Here is a 15976-nt window from a genome sequence, read left to right as displayed (position 1 = left end):
ATTCCTTTCCAAACTTCACGGGGAGGAAGTCTTGGGGAAGGCATCTCTCGCTGGAGCCCTGGGAAGGCAGCACTGGGAATGCGTGTCCCAGTCTTTTTTGGTTTGTTAGCAGTTAGTGACATTCAGCATTAATTTTTTTTTTTTCTCCCTATCCACCAAAAGTTGGAGATTTGGCATTTGCCTGCCCAGATGTTTAAACTCCCAAATTTTACCTCATCCACACGAGCTGAAGCACTTGGAAACTGTAGAATCCCTGAGTGGTTTGGGTGGGAAGGGTTCTTAAAGCCCATCCCATTCCACCCCCTGCCATGGACAGGGACACCTTCCACTGTCCCACACTGCTCCAAACCCTGTCCAACCTGGCTTTGGACACTTCAGGGATCCAGGGACAGCTTCTCTGAGCACCCTGTGCCAGGGCCTCGCCAGCCTCACAGGGAAGGATTTTTCCCTGATATCCCATCTATCCCTGCCCTCTAGCACTGGGAAGCCATTCCCTGTGTCCTGTCCCTCCATCCCTTGTCCCCAGTCCCTCTCCAGCTTTCTTGGAGCCTCTTCAGGCACTGGAAGAGGCTCTGAGGTCTCCTTGGAGCCTTCTCTCCTCCAGGTGAACACCCCCAGCTCTCCCAGCCTGTGGGATTCTCTTTTCCCCACTCTGAACCCGATTTTGCAGAGCAGTGACAAACACCCCCACAAGCAGGCGGGCGACAGGAGCCACAGGGTGCCTGCCCAGCTGTTCCTGGGGCACTCATGGGTGAGGTACTCATTGCCAGGGAATGCCAGGTCCCACATTCTCCCTGAGCTCATCACTCTGTGTGTGCATACGAGGGTTTGGGGAAGTTTTCCCTTCATCCAGCAAGTGAAGCAGCTTGCTGCTGGCATTTTCCCTCTTCCCATCTGCTCCTGGGATGTTCCCTCCTCCCCTGTGAAAGCAAGCAGAGATGTAACAGCTCCTGCTTTTCGAGCTGATGTGGATGCGGGAGCAGGTGAGCGGTTCGGAGTTCACCTGGCACAGCTGGAGCTGGGAGCAGACAGATGTGCAGAGCCCACCCCAGCCGTGAGAGGCGGCCCCCTGCCCCCAAGAACTCCTTATACGAGGAGAGGTGACAGTGACAGATGCGGGAAGCAATCCCAGGTCTCTCAGCTCCCTGGCTCCAGGCCTAATCGCTGCACTCCGCGAGCTGGGAAGCGTCTGGAGATGCCGGTGGAGGAGGGCAGTGCCACGGGAGAGCCGGGATGATGCTAATGGAGGAGAGGCTGTTAGTGGGGTGGGCTTGCGGCTGAGTGCAGCTGGGAAAATGGCCTCGAGGGGAAATGGGCTCTCTTTGTGAGCTCTGCTTCTCCTTCGGGTGGAATTCAGCTCCTGGAGCCAAGCTGGGGCACCCACACGAGCTGGTCCCTGTTGGGCTGGTCCAGGCTGCTCCCCTGCCATCCTGCCCTGGCTCTGCTCTTCCCAGCTGGAGTTAAACACCTCAACGCATCCCACTCCTGCACCACAACCCCCTCCTTGCTTCCCCCAGCGCCCTGACCCAGCCCTCCCGCAGCCGGCAGCGCTTTCCGTGCGCCCAAGGATCCGCTGAGGACTTGATCGATTTCCCTTTTTTTTTCCACTGTCGCTTTTAGACCACATTTTCACCCAGCCTTCCCCTCCTGAAGTACACCCCAGCTGCATCCCTTCCCTTTGGTTTTCCGTGGAAGGCAGCAGAGGCGGCTTCGGAGAGGACGGAGGCAGGGGGCTGGCAGGGGGGACAGCGCTCCTGCGTGTGGCACTTCCAGCCTGCCGGAGCTGGGATGAGGGAAGCAGGGAACTCTGCTCTTACAAACACCCGGTAGGTGGGCTGGGGATGAGAGGTCACTCCATGAGTGCTTCCAGGCAGCGCCGCTCCGGCTGCAGCACTTTAGCGGGATGCGGGCAGGATCCGTGCCAGGCATGGCCCGCTCTGCGCAGAGCCAGCCCGCGAAGGCCGAGGGAAACGACGCAGCCCTTCCTAGAAATGCGCCCTGGAGCTTAAAAGATGGACCTAATTGAAAAACCTTATCGAGGTTGGAGCAGGGGATAAAAGGGAAAGCTGGGCCCAGACTACCCTGGAGCTCAGCGAGCCGGGAAGCGCGGCAGCCGTGGCCACATCCCTAAGCCAATTCCCAGCCGTGGCCTCCCGGCTGAATCCATGCCGGGAGAGGGGTGCTCTGTTCTGGATGCAGGAGGTCTGTGCCTCAGGTACGTGCTCGCTTCCTGCTTTGCTCCCGACCCCTGCCACGGCAGCTCCCGCCTCATCCCAGTGGATTTTCGGATTTTCTCCGGGGGTGCTTCCTGCCCACGCGGTTCCTGCCGGTTGCTCGCTCTGCCGGTCCTGCCAAGAGCCCGTGCTTGGGGAATGCTGGAGCTGCTCCAGTTTCCCCGGAGCCTGCACCTTCAGCTGCCTCCTCGTGACATCCTCCTCCCTCCCCACGCCTGGCATCCCCTCCGGGTACCGCTCGCCAGCCCTGGATGACGGTGGATGTCCGGGAGGGAGTTTCTTCTGCTCTCCCAGCACCGGTTGCCACTTCCAGCTCCAGCAAGTCCCGGGCAGGACCCTGCAGATCCTTTCTGGGGCAATTCCAGAGCCAGGCTGGGAGCAGCCCTTTCCCCTGCTCAGGCCAGAAGGGACGGGGGCAGGAGGGGACAGGTGGCCTCGTTGCTCCGTTAGCACGGAGCCAGGGTGACGTGTCACCTGCGTTGGCAGACCCGGGGACTCTGTGACCCAGAAAGCCGCTTCCTCCCCCTCCCTGCTGAAAGGAGCCCAGCTGGTGTTTGCAGGAACAGCTCCTGAAGGGAGCCAGCAGAGCTGCCCCAGGCTCTCCAGCCAAAGCTTTTCTTGTGGCCAGCGTTTGCACAACGCATCCCTTGTCCCTGCGGTTCCTCTGGCACTTGGGAAGCGTCAGCTCTCCCTGCCCTGCCCCCGAATGGAAGTTCAGAGGCTGCCCTCCATCCTCACCCCCCACCAGAGCTTCAGCCCCTCTATCCTCACCCCTCACCAGAGCTTCAGCCCCTCCATCCTCCTCTGCCCCGCAGCAGGATGGAGCTGGAGGATTGGGAAGCACCGGGAGAGGAGCAGCCCAGCTACCAAAGGGACACAGCCAGGACTGGAAACCAGTCAGTGACCACCTCAGGGGACAGGCAGGTGCTGGTCAGCTCTTCCCCCAGGGAGTGAAGGCTGCTCCATACCCACGCATCTCCTGAGCCCATCCTCTTCCTCCCTGTGGCCAGCTGGCTCTTGGTGGGCTTTGGCCACTTGCCCTGATGTGACGCTTAGCAAGTCCCAGCTCAGAGCCTTGTGACAGGAATCAGGAACGCCTGGAAGGGATGTGGGGGTCTCACAGTGACCCTGGAAAGGGGGTGTTGAGCCCACTGGGCTGCTCCTGTTCCTGGCACTCAGCTCTCCCCAGCCCTGGTCACCCAGCAGTGACCAGGGCACCACACCAGACAGGCTCCAGTCACCTCAAGGTGGACAACCTCCACTTTTTAAACCTCCATAAAGGTTTTTGCTTTGCTCCCCAGCCCTGGGGAGGACAGGAAGGGGTGTTTGACGCTGTGTTTGTCCCTATCAAGTGTCAGCAGAGCAGCTGGAGCTGTGCTGCACCCGCAGAACTAACCACAGGTATTTTAGCAGCCTGCTGTTTATGTTTCCCACCCCTGCTGCAGCAAGACAATCTCTTTCTGTCACTGTTGTAGCAACAACTGCTGCTCCAGGCCAGGCTAATTCCAGCCCTCGTGGGTTTGGGGCTGTTTGTTCTCAGCCAGCAGCAGCAAACAGGTAGTTTTGGAGACAGGCAGTAAAATAGCTCAGTGTGGAGGCGGGAGTGATCCCTGGCTGCATGGGATGCTGTGTGCTCTGAGTTTGGGATGGGATCCTCAAAGATCAGGTTTGCCAGGGCCTGCCTCAGACTTTGTCCTTTAACTCTTGGACTTTGTGGTTGAACAGGGAGAAAATCCACATAAAGCAGTAAATTTGTCTGTTTTCTGGGGAAAACAAAGGAGCTGTGGGTAGCAAACATCTCTGCCCAGGACTGTGCCTGCAGCTGGAGCTGCAGCCTTGCCCCCGTGCCACCCTCCCCGCTCCTGGAGCTTCGCAGTAACTCCATCGTTTGACAAATCGAAGGAGTCAGATCGGGAAGGAAATCAGCTCTTCCCAGATTTGTGATTTTCATCAGATGTGGCAGGACCAAACCAGTAGAAAGAGGAGCAAAACCACCCTTTTCCACTCCCTACTGCCCTTCATGCCCATCCCGGCCAGGCTTGGTGGGGCTCTGATCCCACCGGAGACCTCCCAAACTCCTGGGATCAGTTCGTTCCCGATCCCTGGGTGAAGTTCCGAGCTTCCCTTCCCCTTCCCTGGCTGCCGCAGCCGGGGGGTGTTTAATGTGCGGCCGGCGTTCCCTGCAGGCCGGCGCCCTGCATTTGAACCGCTGCCTTTCAGCTCCGGCTGAAAAGGAGCCGGCGCGGGGCCTCGCCTCTTAATTGCGGAGGAGGGGGAACATGGAAAAGCCTCTGGCTGCTGCTAATGCAGGCGAAGGCGGCTGCTCCGGAGGCACAGCCTCCTCCCGGGCATCCTCCCAGCGGGGTGGGACCCGACCCGGAGCGCTCATCCTGGGAATGGTGAGGAACCCGCTGCTGCCGGGTGCTGTTCCCGCTGCCAGGCTGGCTTTGGGGCTGGGAAGGGGAAAAGATCCTCTCTGGCAGCTGGCGAAGGTGGAGGTGCTCCCAGCCAGCCTCCTGTTGGCTCTTGACAGCAGGAGCTCAGGGATGGCGATGGGTTTTGCCAGAGCTGGGTGTGGACCCTTATACCAAACTGGCACTTGCCTTTCCGGGCACTTGGTAGCCCTCTGGCTGTTTGTAGGGATGTTGGATGCCCGGGGGCTTTGCCTGCAGCCGAGCGCACTCCTTCCTCTCCCTCTCTCTCTCTCTCTCAGCTCTCAACTGGCTTGTGCAGCGGGCTGAGAGTAAAGCAGCGTTTCCTCATCACCCAAGGGCTTTGCTGGGCATGGATGGGGCTGGAGTGGGGGCTGGATGGGAGGAGCCGGGGCTCCGCTAACCTGATTAACCAGCTTCCCAACCGACCTCGCCAAAGCCAAAGCCAAAGCCGGCCGGCTGCCACCTCCTCCCGCCCTCCTCGCAGGGCACGGCTGCTCCTGAAGGGACCCCTTCTCCCAGCCTCCGGCATCCAGGAGCAGCCGGGTGCGGTGGGAGGTGGGATGCGACCGCGGGCATCGCCTCTCCGGGCACCGGGTAAGTGCCACCCCGTCGGAGCCCGGGCTTTGTCCCCTTTTCCCCTTCCCTGAGTGTCCCCCCTGCCCGGGCAGCTCAGTCCCCGCTCCAGTGACGCCTGCGATGAGTGTCTGGAGGTTTTTGGAGCGTGAACTCGTCGGGATGCAAACGTTTCTTTGGCCTGGTAGCTGGCACACGGGAGCGAAGCTGGAGCCCCAGAGGGAAGCACCAGGAATGCCGCTGGAATGCTCACAGGGGGAATTCTCTACCCAAACTCTGGTGCTGGAGCCGGGCCCTCAGCGACGGAAAGGGGGCTGCTGTGTCCTACAAGGGTTTGACTGATCCCAGAGGATCAGATCCCAAAGGATCAGATCCCAGAGGAGACCCCCCTGTGTCTGGAGCTGGGTGTCCCCAGCATGACCCTCCTCTGTCCCTGAGTGGTGTGAGCCACCAGTAGGTGCCAACCCACAGGATTTGCCTCAAAACAGATTTCTTGCTATTTGGGCAGCCTTCAGGAGAGCTGCAAAGTGAGGTCCTGGGGAGGACTCCACTCCCCAGCCCTGGGGGAGGGTCACAGCTCAGGCTGCACCTGAGGAACTGATAAAAATGCAGAATTCAAAGCAGAAATAGCAAATTTTCACTTCCCCTTGCTGGTGGCTGGTGACCCACCTCAGGGCTTCTTGGAAAGGCAGAGGTCAGGCAGGGGGAGCAGAGGCTTTCCTTGGCTCTCTGTGCGGCCCAGAGCTTGGAGGAGCCAAAATGAGTCACTGACCCTCATCCCAATAAGCTTTTCCCAGCAGCTGTGGGAGGAGGGGTGAAGATTTCCCAGTACAGGGACCTTTTTCGCAGAAAAAATTTCAGCATCTTAAAACAAATGATGTCCCACAGCGGGAATCATCCATCCAAAAGCTCTCAAGACATCAGGGATGCCCGAGAGGAGCGGGATGATGTGAATTCCAGCAGTGCATCCCGGCAGCTGCTCCAGCTCAGCCCGAGGGAGGCAGCCCCAGGAGCATCCCTCTATTTCCTGACTGTGGACTCGGGGCTTTCTCTGCAAGAACCAACCTAAAACCAACCCAATTCCTCCTGCTCACGACCTTCTCATCCCAAAATACTTTCAGCCCAGACCCCAGGAGCGGAGAAGCTGGGATGGGACCCCTCACCCAGCAACAGGCTCCTTCTCCACCCTCCCAAAAAGTTCTTCCTGAACCTCCTGGGACGAGATTGAGTCACTGAAGCGCCGTGACATCATCACTCGTGGTTTTGTGAGCGAGCAGCCGCGTTTCCTGTGGTGCCCAGGCTCCTGTAGATAAGCCAGGCACGGAGAGATGTGAGCTTTTAGCTCCTGCTCCTTCCTCCTTCCCAGGATCGCTTCCCTCAACCCTCGCCTCTCTTCCTCAGCGCCAGCGGCGAGGGCCGGCGGCGGAGCTGGAGAGCTGGATCCTGCTGAGAGGATGAAAACATGGGGCTCAAGTTATCCTGCCTGAAAGGTGAGTTTGGGATGGGGGGTTGGGGTGTTCCTGCTCTCTGAAGGCACCTGAGGGGTGGCTGTACCTGGAGGAGCTTTAGGTGTGGGCGGGGTTGGTGGAGTTTGGGAATGTGGTGGAATTTCTGAAGTCCCACAGGTGACCTGTTGCACCTGGATCAACCTGGAGAGGATTTTCCCAGGCGTATTTTCTCAGTCCTGTGCTTGTCCTACACCCTTTGCTCTGGAGAATCCATGGATTAATGACAGCCCTCAAGAAATCAGGTGGAAATGGGAAAGGGCCAGCATGGATGGGACACATGGATGGGATGCATGGGCCCAGCCCAGAGCCAGGGTCCCAGCTCCCGGCCTCCAGGCCGACCCTGAGCATCCCTCACTGCTCCATTCTTCCCAGAGATACTCCAACCAGGAGCTTCTTCCCCAACTTTCATTTTCTTAATGGATTTAGGCCAGGAATGGCGTCAGGGATGTCTGCACAAGGGGAAAGTGGGAGCTTTTAATGTTCCTGGCCTCGCAGGGCGAAGGCTGCATATCGCCTCTCCCATTAACTCTGCATCCCACTGACTCCTGCTAATCACCCTTGGGGTCGTTAGGGATGGGCCTTAATGAGTATCCCTCTCTCAGATGCAGGGCTGCCTCTTCCCTGGCTTTTCCCAAGCCCAAATTATGTGGGATTCTGGTTGTGATGGGCATGGAGTTGGCTGCATCACCCCAAAATGAGCTCTGCCCCCTCTCCGCATCAGGGATGCTGGGGTGGGGTGGTCTGGGGTGTTTGGAAGTCCCACAACCCCCCCAGTCCAACACAGGACGACTGAGAAGGGGAAGCAGGCAGCCAGGGAATCCCAATCCTGCCCCAAACCCAGGACAGAGCCCCAGAATATTCCCCCATGCCTCCAGACCCCTCTGACAGTCTTGGAGTCTGGAATAAAAGAAAAGACCCTCCCCCTTTTGCAGCTCCCTTACATAAGGCAGGGCTTTATCCTTAATTAAAAAGAGATTAAAAATATCAGTGTCTGTCCCCTCCAGGCATTTTCCTGCTTGGGAAGAGCTGAAACCTCCCTGGATGCTGCCTGTGCCGCACGGGGCTTTTCTCCTGATTAAAAAAGCAGATTAAAGCGATCTGCTCCCCTCAGGGGGGTGGGCTGGGCAGGTGGTCGGGGGAGGCGGGGGGGGAATCCACCTATGAAACCCCTCAAAATCCAAGGTGGATCCAGGGGAGGAGATGTGAGGATGCTGTGGATTCTCCAGTGGCTCGTAGAGGGTTGACACAGAGGAGGGCGGGGATGTGGGGATGCTGCAGCCCGGTGCCCCATCGACTTTTTATCCCCCTTTTACCCCCCAAATTTCCCCAGGCTTGAAGATGTGTGTGAGCAGCGGGAACGGCGGCGACGGGACCCTGACGGTGTCCTCGGGACAGAAGCGCCTGCACGTGCCCTCCATCATCGTCACGCCGCCCACGCCCACGGGGACCACGCTGTCCCGCGAGGGGCGGCGCGGCGAGGGCCCGTCACCCTGCAGCCAGTGCTGAGCGGGGACACGGGGACAGCCAGCCCGGCAGGACCTGTCCCCGCTCGGCCGGGATGGAGCCGCGGCCTGCAGGATGCGGCTGGGCCGGATGCGGCTCCGCGGGAGCTCCGCAGGGACACACGGAGCACCCACGCGGGTGGGTTTGGACAACAGGGACTGCGTTTTGTCCCTTTTCCAGGGAGGGGGATCCCCCCCGATGAATAAAACCCCTGGGGTTCCGCACCCCCGGTTTTTGTGTCAGCGTGGGGGGCGGGGGGGTTGGGTTGTGCCCCCAAAACACGCCAGCATCACCCTCATGGAGCAGCCACCGTGCCCATGGGTGGCCAAAAGTGGGGGCCCCCCAACTCTCCACCCGGGATTGAAGAAGCCATCTCAGCAAACAGCAGCGGGAAAATGAACTCGGCGTCACCTGCATCCCGCCGGATCGACCGCATCCCGGGAGGGAGCCGGGGGCGATGCTTCCCGGGGAGCGGCAGCACCCGGAGCCGGCGGGAGAGGCGGGAGTGTGAAAGCAGATGGAAATTTAATTTTTTAATGACAGCAGCAGATGGCAAAAGACACGCGAGGGGAGGCGCAGCGTGGGGGAGACGTTCCTGGAGCGCCCGGCACGTGCCAGTGGCACCGGGGGCTGCTCCGGGAACGGGGGCTCGGGGACCCTCCTCATGCCACCCATGGTGGGGGGTGGGCTGGGGGTCCCCAAGGCTTGGCTCCCACCCATTCTGGGGGTAACGCTTATCCCAAGCGTTGTGGTTGCTCCATGGATGGTGCCAGGGCTGAGCCTGAGGTGGTTTGGGAGAGGGACTGGGGAGAGGTGGATTTGTCTGGTGGGGGGGTTTCCATGGGGACTTGCAAATGGGATGCAGCCCCCCCAAATCATCCAGAAGCCACTTGGCTGGGCTGGGTGTGGGCAGGTGGATGGATGGAGGGAGGGAGGGATGGAGGGATGGATGGATGGATGGATGGATGGATGGATGGATGGATGGATGGATGGATGGATGGATGGATGATGGGCGGATGGATGTACAGATGGATGATGGGCGGATGGATGTACAGATGGATGGATGGATGGATGGATGATGGGCGGATGGATGGACAGATGGATGGATGGATGGATGGATAGATGGATGGTTGGATGGATGGATGGATGGATGGATGGATGGATGGATGGATGGTGTGGATAAGGGAAGGAGGTGTGGCTGGACGGATGGAGGCATGGATGGATGGAGGGGTGGAAATGTGGAAGGAGGCATGGATGGGTGAAAGGATGACTGTCTGGGTGGATGGATGAGTGGGTGGATGGATGGATGGATGGATGGATGGATGGATGGATGGATGGATGGATGGATGGATGGATGAAAGCATGGATGAGTGATGGAGGAGTGGATAGGTGGTTAGACGGATGGGTGGGTGAATAGTTGAGTGGGTGGATGTGTAGATTGAAGGATGGACGGATGGACGGACAGACGGACGGACGGATGGATGGATGGATGGATGGGTAGGGAACAGAGGAAAGGGACAGGTGGGTGACGGCAGGTGCCCGAGCGTGGGTGTCTGCACAGGGGCCACTGAACAGACAGACGGACGCTGCCGCTGGTGCATGCACGGGAGGGCAGCTGCTGGGCTCTGGATACGGCCCGGGACACCCGGCACGGCCCGGGACCCTCGGCCCGGGACACCCGGCACGGCCCGGGGCCCTCGGCCCGGGACACCCGGCACGGCCGGGGCCACCCGCGCGCGTCCCCGCCAGGGGGCAGCAGCGACGGGCGCCGCCGCTCCCGCGGGGCCCCGGCAACAAGTGCCGAGCGCTGATTGGCCGAGCGCCCGCGGGGAGCGCCGCGATTGGTCCCCGTGCCCCGACCCGGACCTCCCCCCGCGGGGCCGCGGCCGGAGCGCGCCGCGCGAAAGGACAGCCAATCAGAGAGACGTGCGCCACAGCAACAGCAGGGCACGGCCAATCAGAGCGCGCGGCACGGCGCCGGGCCCCGCCTCCTCGCGGGGACCGCGAAAACGCGCGGGGCAGTGGGAGCGGGGCGCGGTGGGCGGGGCCTGGGGGCTGCGCAGCCAATAGGGAGTGAGGGCGCGCGGCCGGCTCGGCCCTGGCCCCGCCCCGGTTCCGGCCCTGTCCCATCCCGGTCTGATCCCGGTCTGATCCCGGTTCGGTCCCGGTTCGATCCCGGTTGGGTCCCCCCCGGGTCCATGGAGCCGGCCGAGGTGGAGTTCCTGGCCGAGAAGGAGCTGGTGACGATCGTGCCCAACTTCAGCCTCGACCGGATTCACCTCATCGGGGTTGGCGGGGCCGGGGGCCGGGCCTGGGCTGGGCTGGGCTGGGCTGAGGGGGCTCCGGGAGAGGCTGGGCAGGGACAGGGGCTGGGGTGGCCTGGGGGCTTGGGGACACAGCTCGGGGCGACCCAGGACAAGTTTGGGGGGATTATGAGGCAGGGCAGGGTCTGGGTGGGTCTTGAGGCCAAGACGGGGGATTCGGTGTGGAGAATTGGGTTAAAGGGATTGGGACTGAGGTGCGGGAGCTGGGGGGATTCGGATGGGTCCGGGGTGTTTGGGAACACGGGGAGGAGATGGGGGTCATGGGGGAGGATCCGGGTGGATTTGGGGATGGGGGGTTGGAGGGATTAAGGGGTTGGGGGATGACAAGCAGAGGGGGGACCGGTTTAGGAGAAGAGGCACTGCAGCCCCCGGGAGGTTTGGGAGGGGGCTGGGCTGTCCCCCACATCTTTGGGGATTTGTGCGGCCCCTGAACTCCGGCCAGGAGTGTCCGGCTGTCCTGGGTGCTGACCAGAACATGGGGAGCCTCTGGGAGCCCTTGGCGTGAGTCCGGAGACTGCACGTCCAGGGAGATGGAATTTGTGGCTGTGACTGCTGTGAAACACCTTGAAATAGAAAATGCACTGGAAACGTTGGTTCTTCCTTCTCGAGGGAAATGAGGAGAAGTCTGAGAGCAAGAATTCTGGGAAGTGAGAGAGGAAATGCAGGATTTGTTTGACTCAGGCTTTTCCAAATCCTCTGGAAACTCACACCACATTAGCAGACAAGTTCTGTGCAGTCTGAGCCCTGGTTGCTGCCCTCCTCTCATCCTTGATTTGTTTTCCAGGGAGATCTGGGTCCCTTCAATCCTGGTTTGCCGGTGGAAGTGCCTGTGTGGTTGGCCATTAATCTGAAGCAGAGGCAGAAGTGCCGGGTCATTCCCCCAGAATGGATGGATGTCGGTGAGGATGGAGGCTCTGGCTTCAGCTTTGGCCTTCAGTGGGTGCAGTGGAAACATGAAATTAAATGTAATCCGTTTTTCACCGTCAGTGGGGAGCTTAACTCGAAAACACAAAGCAAGGGAGAGAGGAGGGTCTCACGTTCCACCACTGGAATGCTTTATTTACTTGTTCAGAGGGAGCTTTGCGGACCTTGGCTCACAGAATCCCAGAATTTTTTAGGTTGGAAAAGCCCTCCAAGATCATCAAGTCCAGCCTGTGACTGATCCCCACTTTGTCCCCAGCCCAGAGCACTGAGTGCCACGTCCAGGCCTTCCTTGCGCACCTCCTGGGATGGGCACTCCAAACCTCCCTGGGCAGCCCCTTCCAATGTTTAATTACCCTTTCAGTCCAGAAATTCTCCCTGATGTCCAACTTGAGCCTCCCCTGGCAAAAATTGAGGCCATTCCTCTCATGCTGTCCCTAATTCCCTGGGAAAACCTCTGGATGACGCTCTGTGAGGAGGGAGACCTTGGAGGCATCCCTGTCCCTTGTGTGCCTCCTCACAGGAGCCTTTCCCTGCCCTCACATTTGAGGCTGGGACGCTGAGCTGATCCTACAGAAACAACATGGGTTTTCCCAGGCAGGGCCAAAAACACACCCGGAGCACTGAAGGCCTGGCAACACCTGAGCATCCCTGGTTGCATTTTAGGGAAACTGGAGGAAATCCGTGATCAGGAGCGCAAAAAGGACACCTTCACTCCGATGCCCAGCCCTTACTACATGGAGCTCACCAAGCTGCTGCTGAACTAGTGAGTAGGAGCTGAGCTGGCCCGTTTTCCACCCCACTACTCGTGAGCACGGACGATTTTTCAGGCTTTGCTTGGCAGCAGCCCTGCAGGGTGGTGGGGACAGGGAGAGTGAAGGGAGGTTTATCCCTCAGCCTGCCAAGATTTCACAGCAGCGCTTCCCTCGTGGTAACTGTGCCTTTCAGGAACTTGGGGGGGGTTGCTTGTTCCGTGGCCTCGTAATTGGGGCTGTGCCGCTTTATTGAGCAGCAGCTCGGCGTGGAGGCCCGGAGGATCCGCAGCACGTTCCACGGCTGCAATCTGTTCAGCAGCCTAAAGCCTGCAGGCTTCTTGCTTGGCTCCCCTTCAGGAGGAAAGCTCCTCTTCCCTCAGCCTGGGAAGCAGGAGGCCGGGGATATTCCGAGCCTGAGCTCCTGCCTGCTGAGGCATTTCACTTGTAAAATGTGCTGGCTGGTATTTGTCTCGGTGAGGGCTCTGCTGACTTTAAGCCCTCGATTAAGCAGGGTGGGCATTCCAGCTCTGGCTTTTCCTCTGGAGAGGAGGCTCCTGGCGTGCTGCTCCTTCCCAGCACGCTCCAGCAACCCTGACAGCTCTGTCCGCGCGCATCGATCACATCCCAGGGTCCTTATGGCAGCGCTGAATGGCCTTAATGGGGCAATGTGGCACAGCCCTTCCAGCTTAATTCTCCCTGATGGAGCCCTGGGAGCCCCGAGCCGGGGATTTCATCGTGCCTGAGCTCTTGGATTCCCGGCTGGCCGTGACTTTGGCCGGGTTAGGGGCCCTCTGTGTGCCTCGTACCAGCTGGGCAATTAAAGAGCAGAAGGATTCTAGTGACAACCAGCTGCTGCGTTGGAGCTGAGCATTCCTGGGGAAAGGAGCCATCCCAGAAATCCTAGCAGCACGAGGAGCAGAGAGGATTTTAATGCAGAGTCGCAGGTTTTTAGCAAACTGTCCTGCGAGCGCCTCGGGGTGGGGGGTGAGACGGTGACACCACCACTCGGTGGCATAACCGCACATCCCTCACAGCCTGCTCTGATCCTGCCTTGCCTTTCCCTGTCCCAGTGCCTCTGACAACATCCCCAGGGCGGACGAGATCCGGACGCTGGTGAAGGACACGTGGGACACGCGCATGGCCAAGCTGCGGCTGTCCGCGGACAGCTTCGTGCGGCAGCAGGAGGCTCACGCCAAGGTGTGCCAGGACCTCATCCCAGGGGCATCCAGCTGCCCTGGGGGTGCTGAGGGATGAGGAATGAGCTGCTGGGAAGAGGCTGGCTCTGGGGCATGCTTGTCCTGGGTGGCGGGTGCGTCACCGGGGTGCTGGAGCCGTGGGTTGGACCCGCGCCTTGCGGGCCGGGGGCGGCTCCCTGTGCCTTGTGGGAAGCAGGGAGTCATGGAATGGTTTGGGTTGGGTCTTAAAGGTCTCACTCTGCCCCTCTTCCACACCTTCTGCTAGAACAGGCAGCTCCAAAGCCCATCCAGCTTGTCCTTGAGCACTTCCAGGGGTGGGGAATGGTGCTTGGGTGCTTCTCTTGACAGGGGTGGCAGCTGGGTCGGTCCTTTGGGATGTCACTAAAGGGAACTGTGGGCTGTGAGCTGCTTCCTGAGTGCCTTGTCTTCCCTGATCCTGTTACTCCCCTTTTAGCTGGATAACTTAACCCTGATGGAGATCAACACCACCGGGACTTTCCTCACCCAAGCCTTGGATCACATGTACAAGCTCCGGACTAACCTCCAGCCTGGCGAGAGCTCCCACTCCCAGGATTTCTGAGAGGGAGCTGGGAAGGAGCTGCTTCACCCGGCCAGCCCAGCTCTCAGTATTCCCTCGGGGCCGGGTGGGAATTGCTCCCGAGCATCCCCAGAGCCTCGGTGCAGGCGGTGACTCGCTGGGCGGATCTCTCGGGTTGTACTTCAGCGAGGGAACTTCTGAGGGCAGCACAGGCCACACGCTGCCTTGAAAGGCATAAATTTCGAGGCGGTGCTTCCATGGATTTTCTCAGAGCCTTGGGAAAAGAAAAAAAAAAAAAAAAAAAAGGGAAGATGTGCCGGCAATGAGGTGTCTGCTGGGGAGATCAGCTGGGAGGCAGATCCATCTGCTCTTTGGAGAAGGACAAAAGAAAATGGTTTTCCCCCTCAGATCCCAGGCTGTGGGGAAATACCATCCTATCATCCATCTTTATTTTTGTAATAGTTGGGGTTTCAATCTGAAACTGTAACAAAAAAATTCATAACGATAATAAAAAATAACTGCAGCTGAAGAACGGCATCGAATTAATCCTGGGCTGTGCCACCGGCACGGGTTAAACAATGCTTGGAAAATCCTGCGGCTCTCCTTTGGCTCCGGCCCCGTTTCCCTGCGGCAGAGCGACAGGCAGGGGCAGGATCCAGGCGGCATCCAGGGCAGCATCCAGGCGGGCTCTGGCCGGAGCCGGGCTGTGCTGATGGCAGCTGTAATTATTCCTGGCGCCCGAGGGTGCCAGGCTGCCAGCGCTGCCCTTCCCCGAGCATCTGGGCCAGGCTCCCGCTGCCATCTGTGCCCTGCCTGCCTGGGCTGCGCCCCGAAGGGCTGGCACAGCGGGAATGATGGCAGGAATGAGGCAAGGAGCTGCCGGGAATGCTCGGAGCAGGGCTGGGGATGCTCGGAGCAGGGCTGGGGATGCTCGGAGCAGGGCTGCGTTCCCAACGCCGCCGGCAGCAGCGGTGGAGAAAGGATTCCTTGCCGTCGTTGTGGAAGAGTTTATTTTGGGTTTGGGTTTTTTTTGGGGATGTTTTCAGGAATTACAGCGATATATTCATAAATACCTAATTACTACATTCAACAAATAATATATTACATTACAGTTAATTCTGACAAGTACACTTTGAACATGTTTAGGGTTGGGTTTTTCTCCTTTTTCGGGTTGTTTTGTTTTCTTTCACAGCATCCAACCTGTCCCCAGCAGGCTCTGCCTTCCTCTCTTTCCTCCCAGCCCTTCCAGGCTCTGGCACAGCCTCTCCAGCAATTCTGCACGGGCTGTGCACGGACACAAATGCTCACCACAACCCCGGAGGGGGGGAAAATTGGTCCAAAAACCCTGAATCCGGGCTGGTGAGGAGGGAAAGTCAGCACAGGAGCTGCTACAAAGCGAGGCTGCACCCCAGCCAGGCTCCTCAGCGCGGCGAGGGATAAATTGCCAATGATTTTCCATCCCTGGCTTCTTCCCCCTCCCTCTGCCACGGCACACAGGCAGGGAACAGAGTGGAGCAACGAGCGTGTTTTGCCGTGTTAAAATTCCCTGCGAAGCCCGGAGTTGGCAGCGGCGAGGCCAGAGGCTGGCGAGGCAATTGGGGATTTAAAACAGATTAAACTAATTTCTGTCACAAGGGCATTTTGCTTTTTAATCTTGCCCAGCTTTTTTTTTTTTTTTTTCTTTTTTTCTTTTTTTTTATTTGGTGAAGCCAATGAGAGAGCAGGGAGCAAGGGGGGGCGTGGGGAGGGGGGGTTAATGCTTTTCTTTGCCTGTGCAACGAGGGAATTTAAAGCAGGAAGCAGAGGTCACCTTTTGCCGGAGATGAGAGCTGGTCTCGTGGTGAATTAAGAACAATTTCTAATAAATAATTTAAAAATAACAATAAAAAAAAAAAAAGGCTCCCCCCTTCCCCCAGGGGGGAGGTGGGGCATGCGATGGGCTTTTTAGAAAGTGGCTGAAAACGGCAGCGAGCCTGACCCTGTCACCAC

The 15976-nt window shown here is 59.1% G+C and overlaps 1 protein-coding gene and 1 long non-coding RNA gene across 4 annotated transcripts; both read left to right on the top strand.

Moving 5' to 3' along the window:
• The first annotated feature begins 5094 nt into the window (after positions 1-5094).
• Positions 5095-8477, top strand: LOC138117011 (uncharacterized). Of its 3 annotated transcripts, none has more exons than XR_011154449.1 (3): positions 5095-5263; positions 6644-6732; positions 8081-8477. It is a non-coding gene; the product is annotated as an uncharacterized lncRNA (long non-coding RNA). The 3 variants fall into 3 exon arrangements; XR_011154450.1 differs by having other exon boundaries at positions 6609-6732; XR_011154448.1 differs by lacking the exon at positions 5095-5263 and having other exon boundaries at positions 6187-6732.
• Positions 8478-10373: 1896 nt separating this feature from the next.
• GINS2 (GINS complex subunit 2) lies at positions 10374-14513 on the top strand. Its single transcript, XM_069026712.1, has 5 exons — positions 10374-10541; positions 11362-11476; positions 12165-12264; positions 13324-13450; positions 13904-14513. The coding sequence occupies exons 1-5, from the start codon at positions 10452-10454 to the stop codon at positions 14027-14029; spliced, it is 558 nt and encodes a 185-aa protein (XP_068882813.1). The 5' UTR covers positions 10374-10451; the 3' UTR covers positions 14030-14513.
• The last annotated feature ends 1463 nt before the right edge of the window (positions 14514-15976 follow it).

Source organism: Aphelocoma coerulescens, chromosome 11 (assembly GCF_041296385.1).
Source record: "Aphelocoma coerulescens isolate FSJ_1873_10779 chromosome 11, UR_Acoe_1.0, whole genome shotgun sequence".
NCBI classification, from domain to species: Eukaryota; Metazoa; Chordata; class Aves; order Passeriformes; family Corvidae; genus Aphelocoma; species Aphelocoma coerulescens.
Note: the sequence above shows the minus strand (reverse complement) of the source record. Positions and strands in the feature narration are given on the sequence as shown.

Excerpts from the sequence above, each read along its gene's own strand:
- GINS2 (XM_069026712.1), top strand. The coding sequence starts at position 10,452 with ATGGAGCCGGCCGAGGTGGAGTTCCTGGCCGAGAAGGAGCTGGTGACG. Across the intron at positions 10,542-11,361 it reads ACCGGATTCACCTCATCGGG|GGAGATCTGGGTCCCTTCAA; the intron begins GTTGGCGGGGCC and ends TTTGTTTTCCAG. Across the intron at positions 12,265-13,323 it reads ACCAAGCTGCTGCTGAACTA|TGCCTCTGACAACATCCCCA; the intron begins GTGAGTAGGAGC and ends TCCCTGTCCCAG.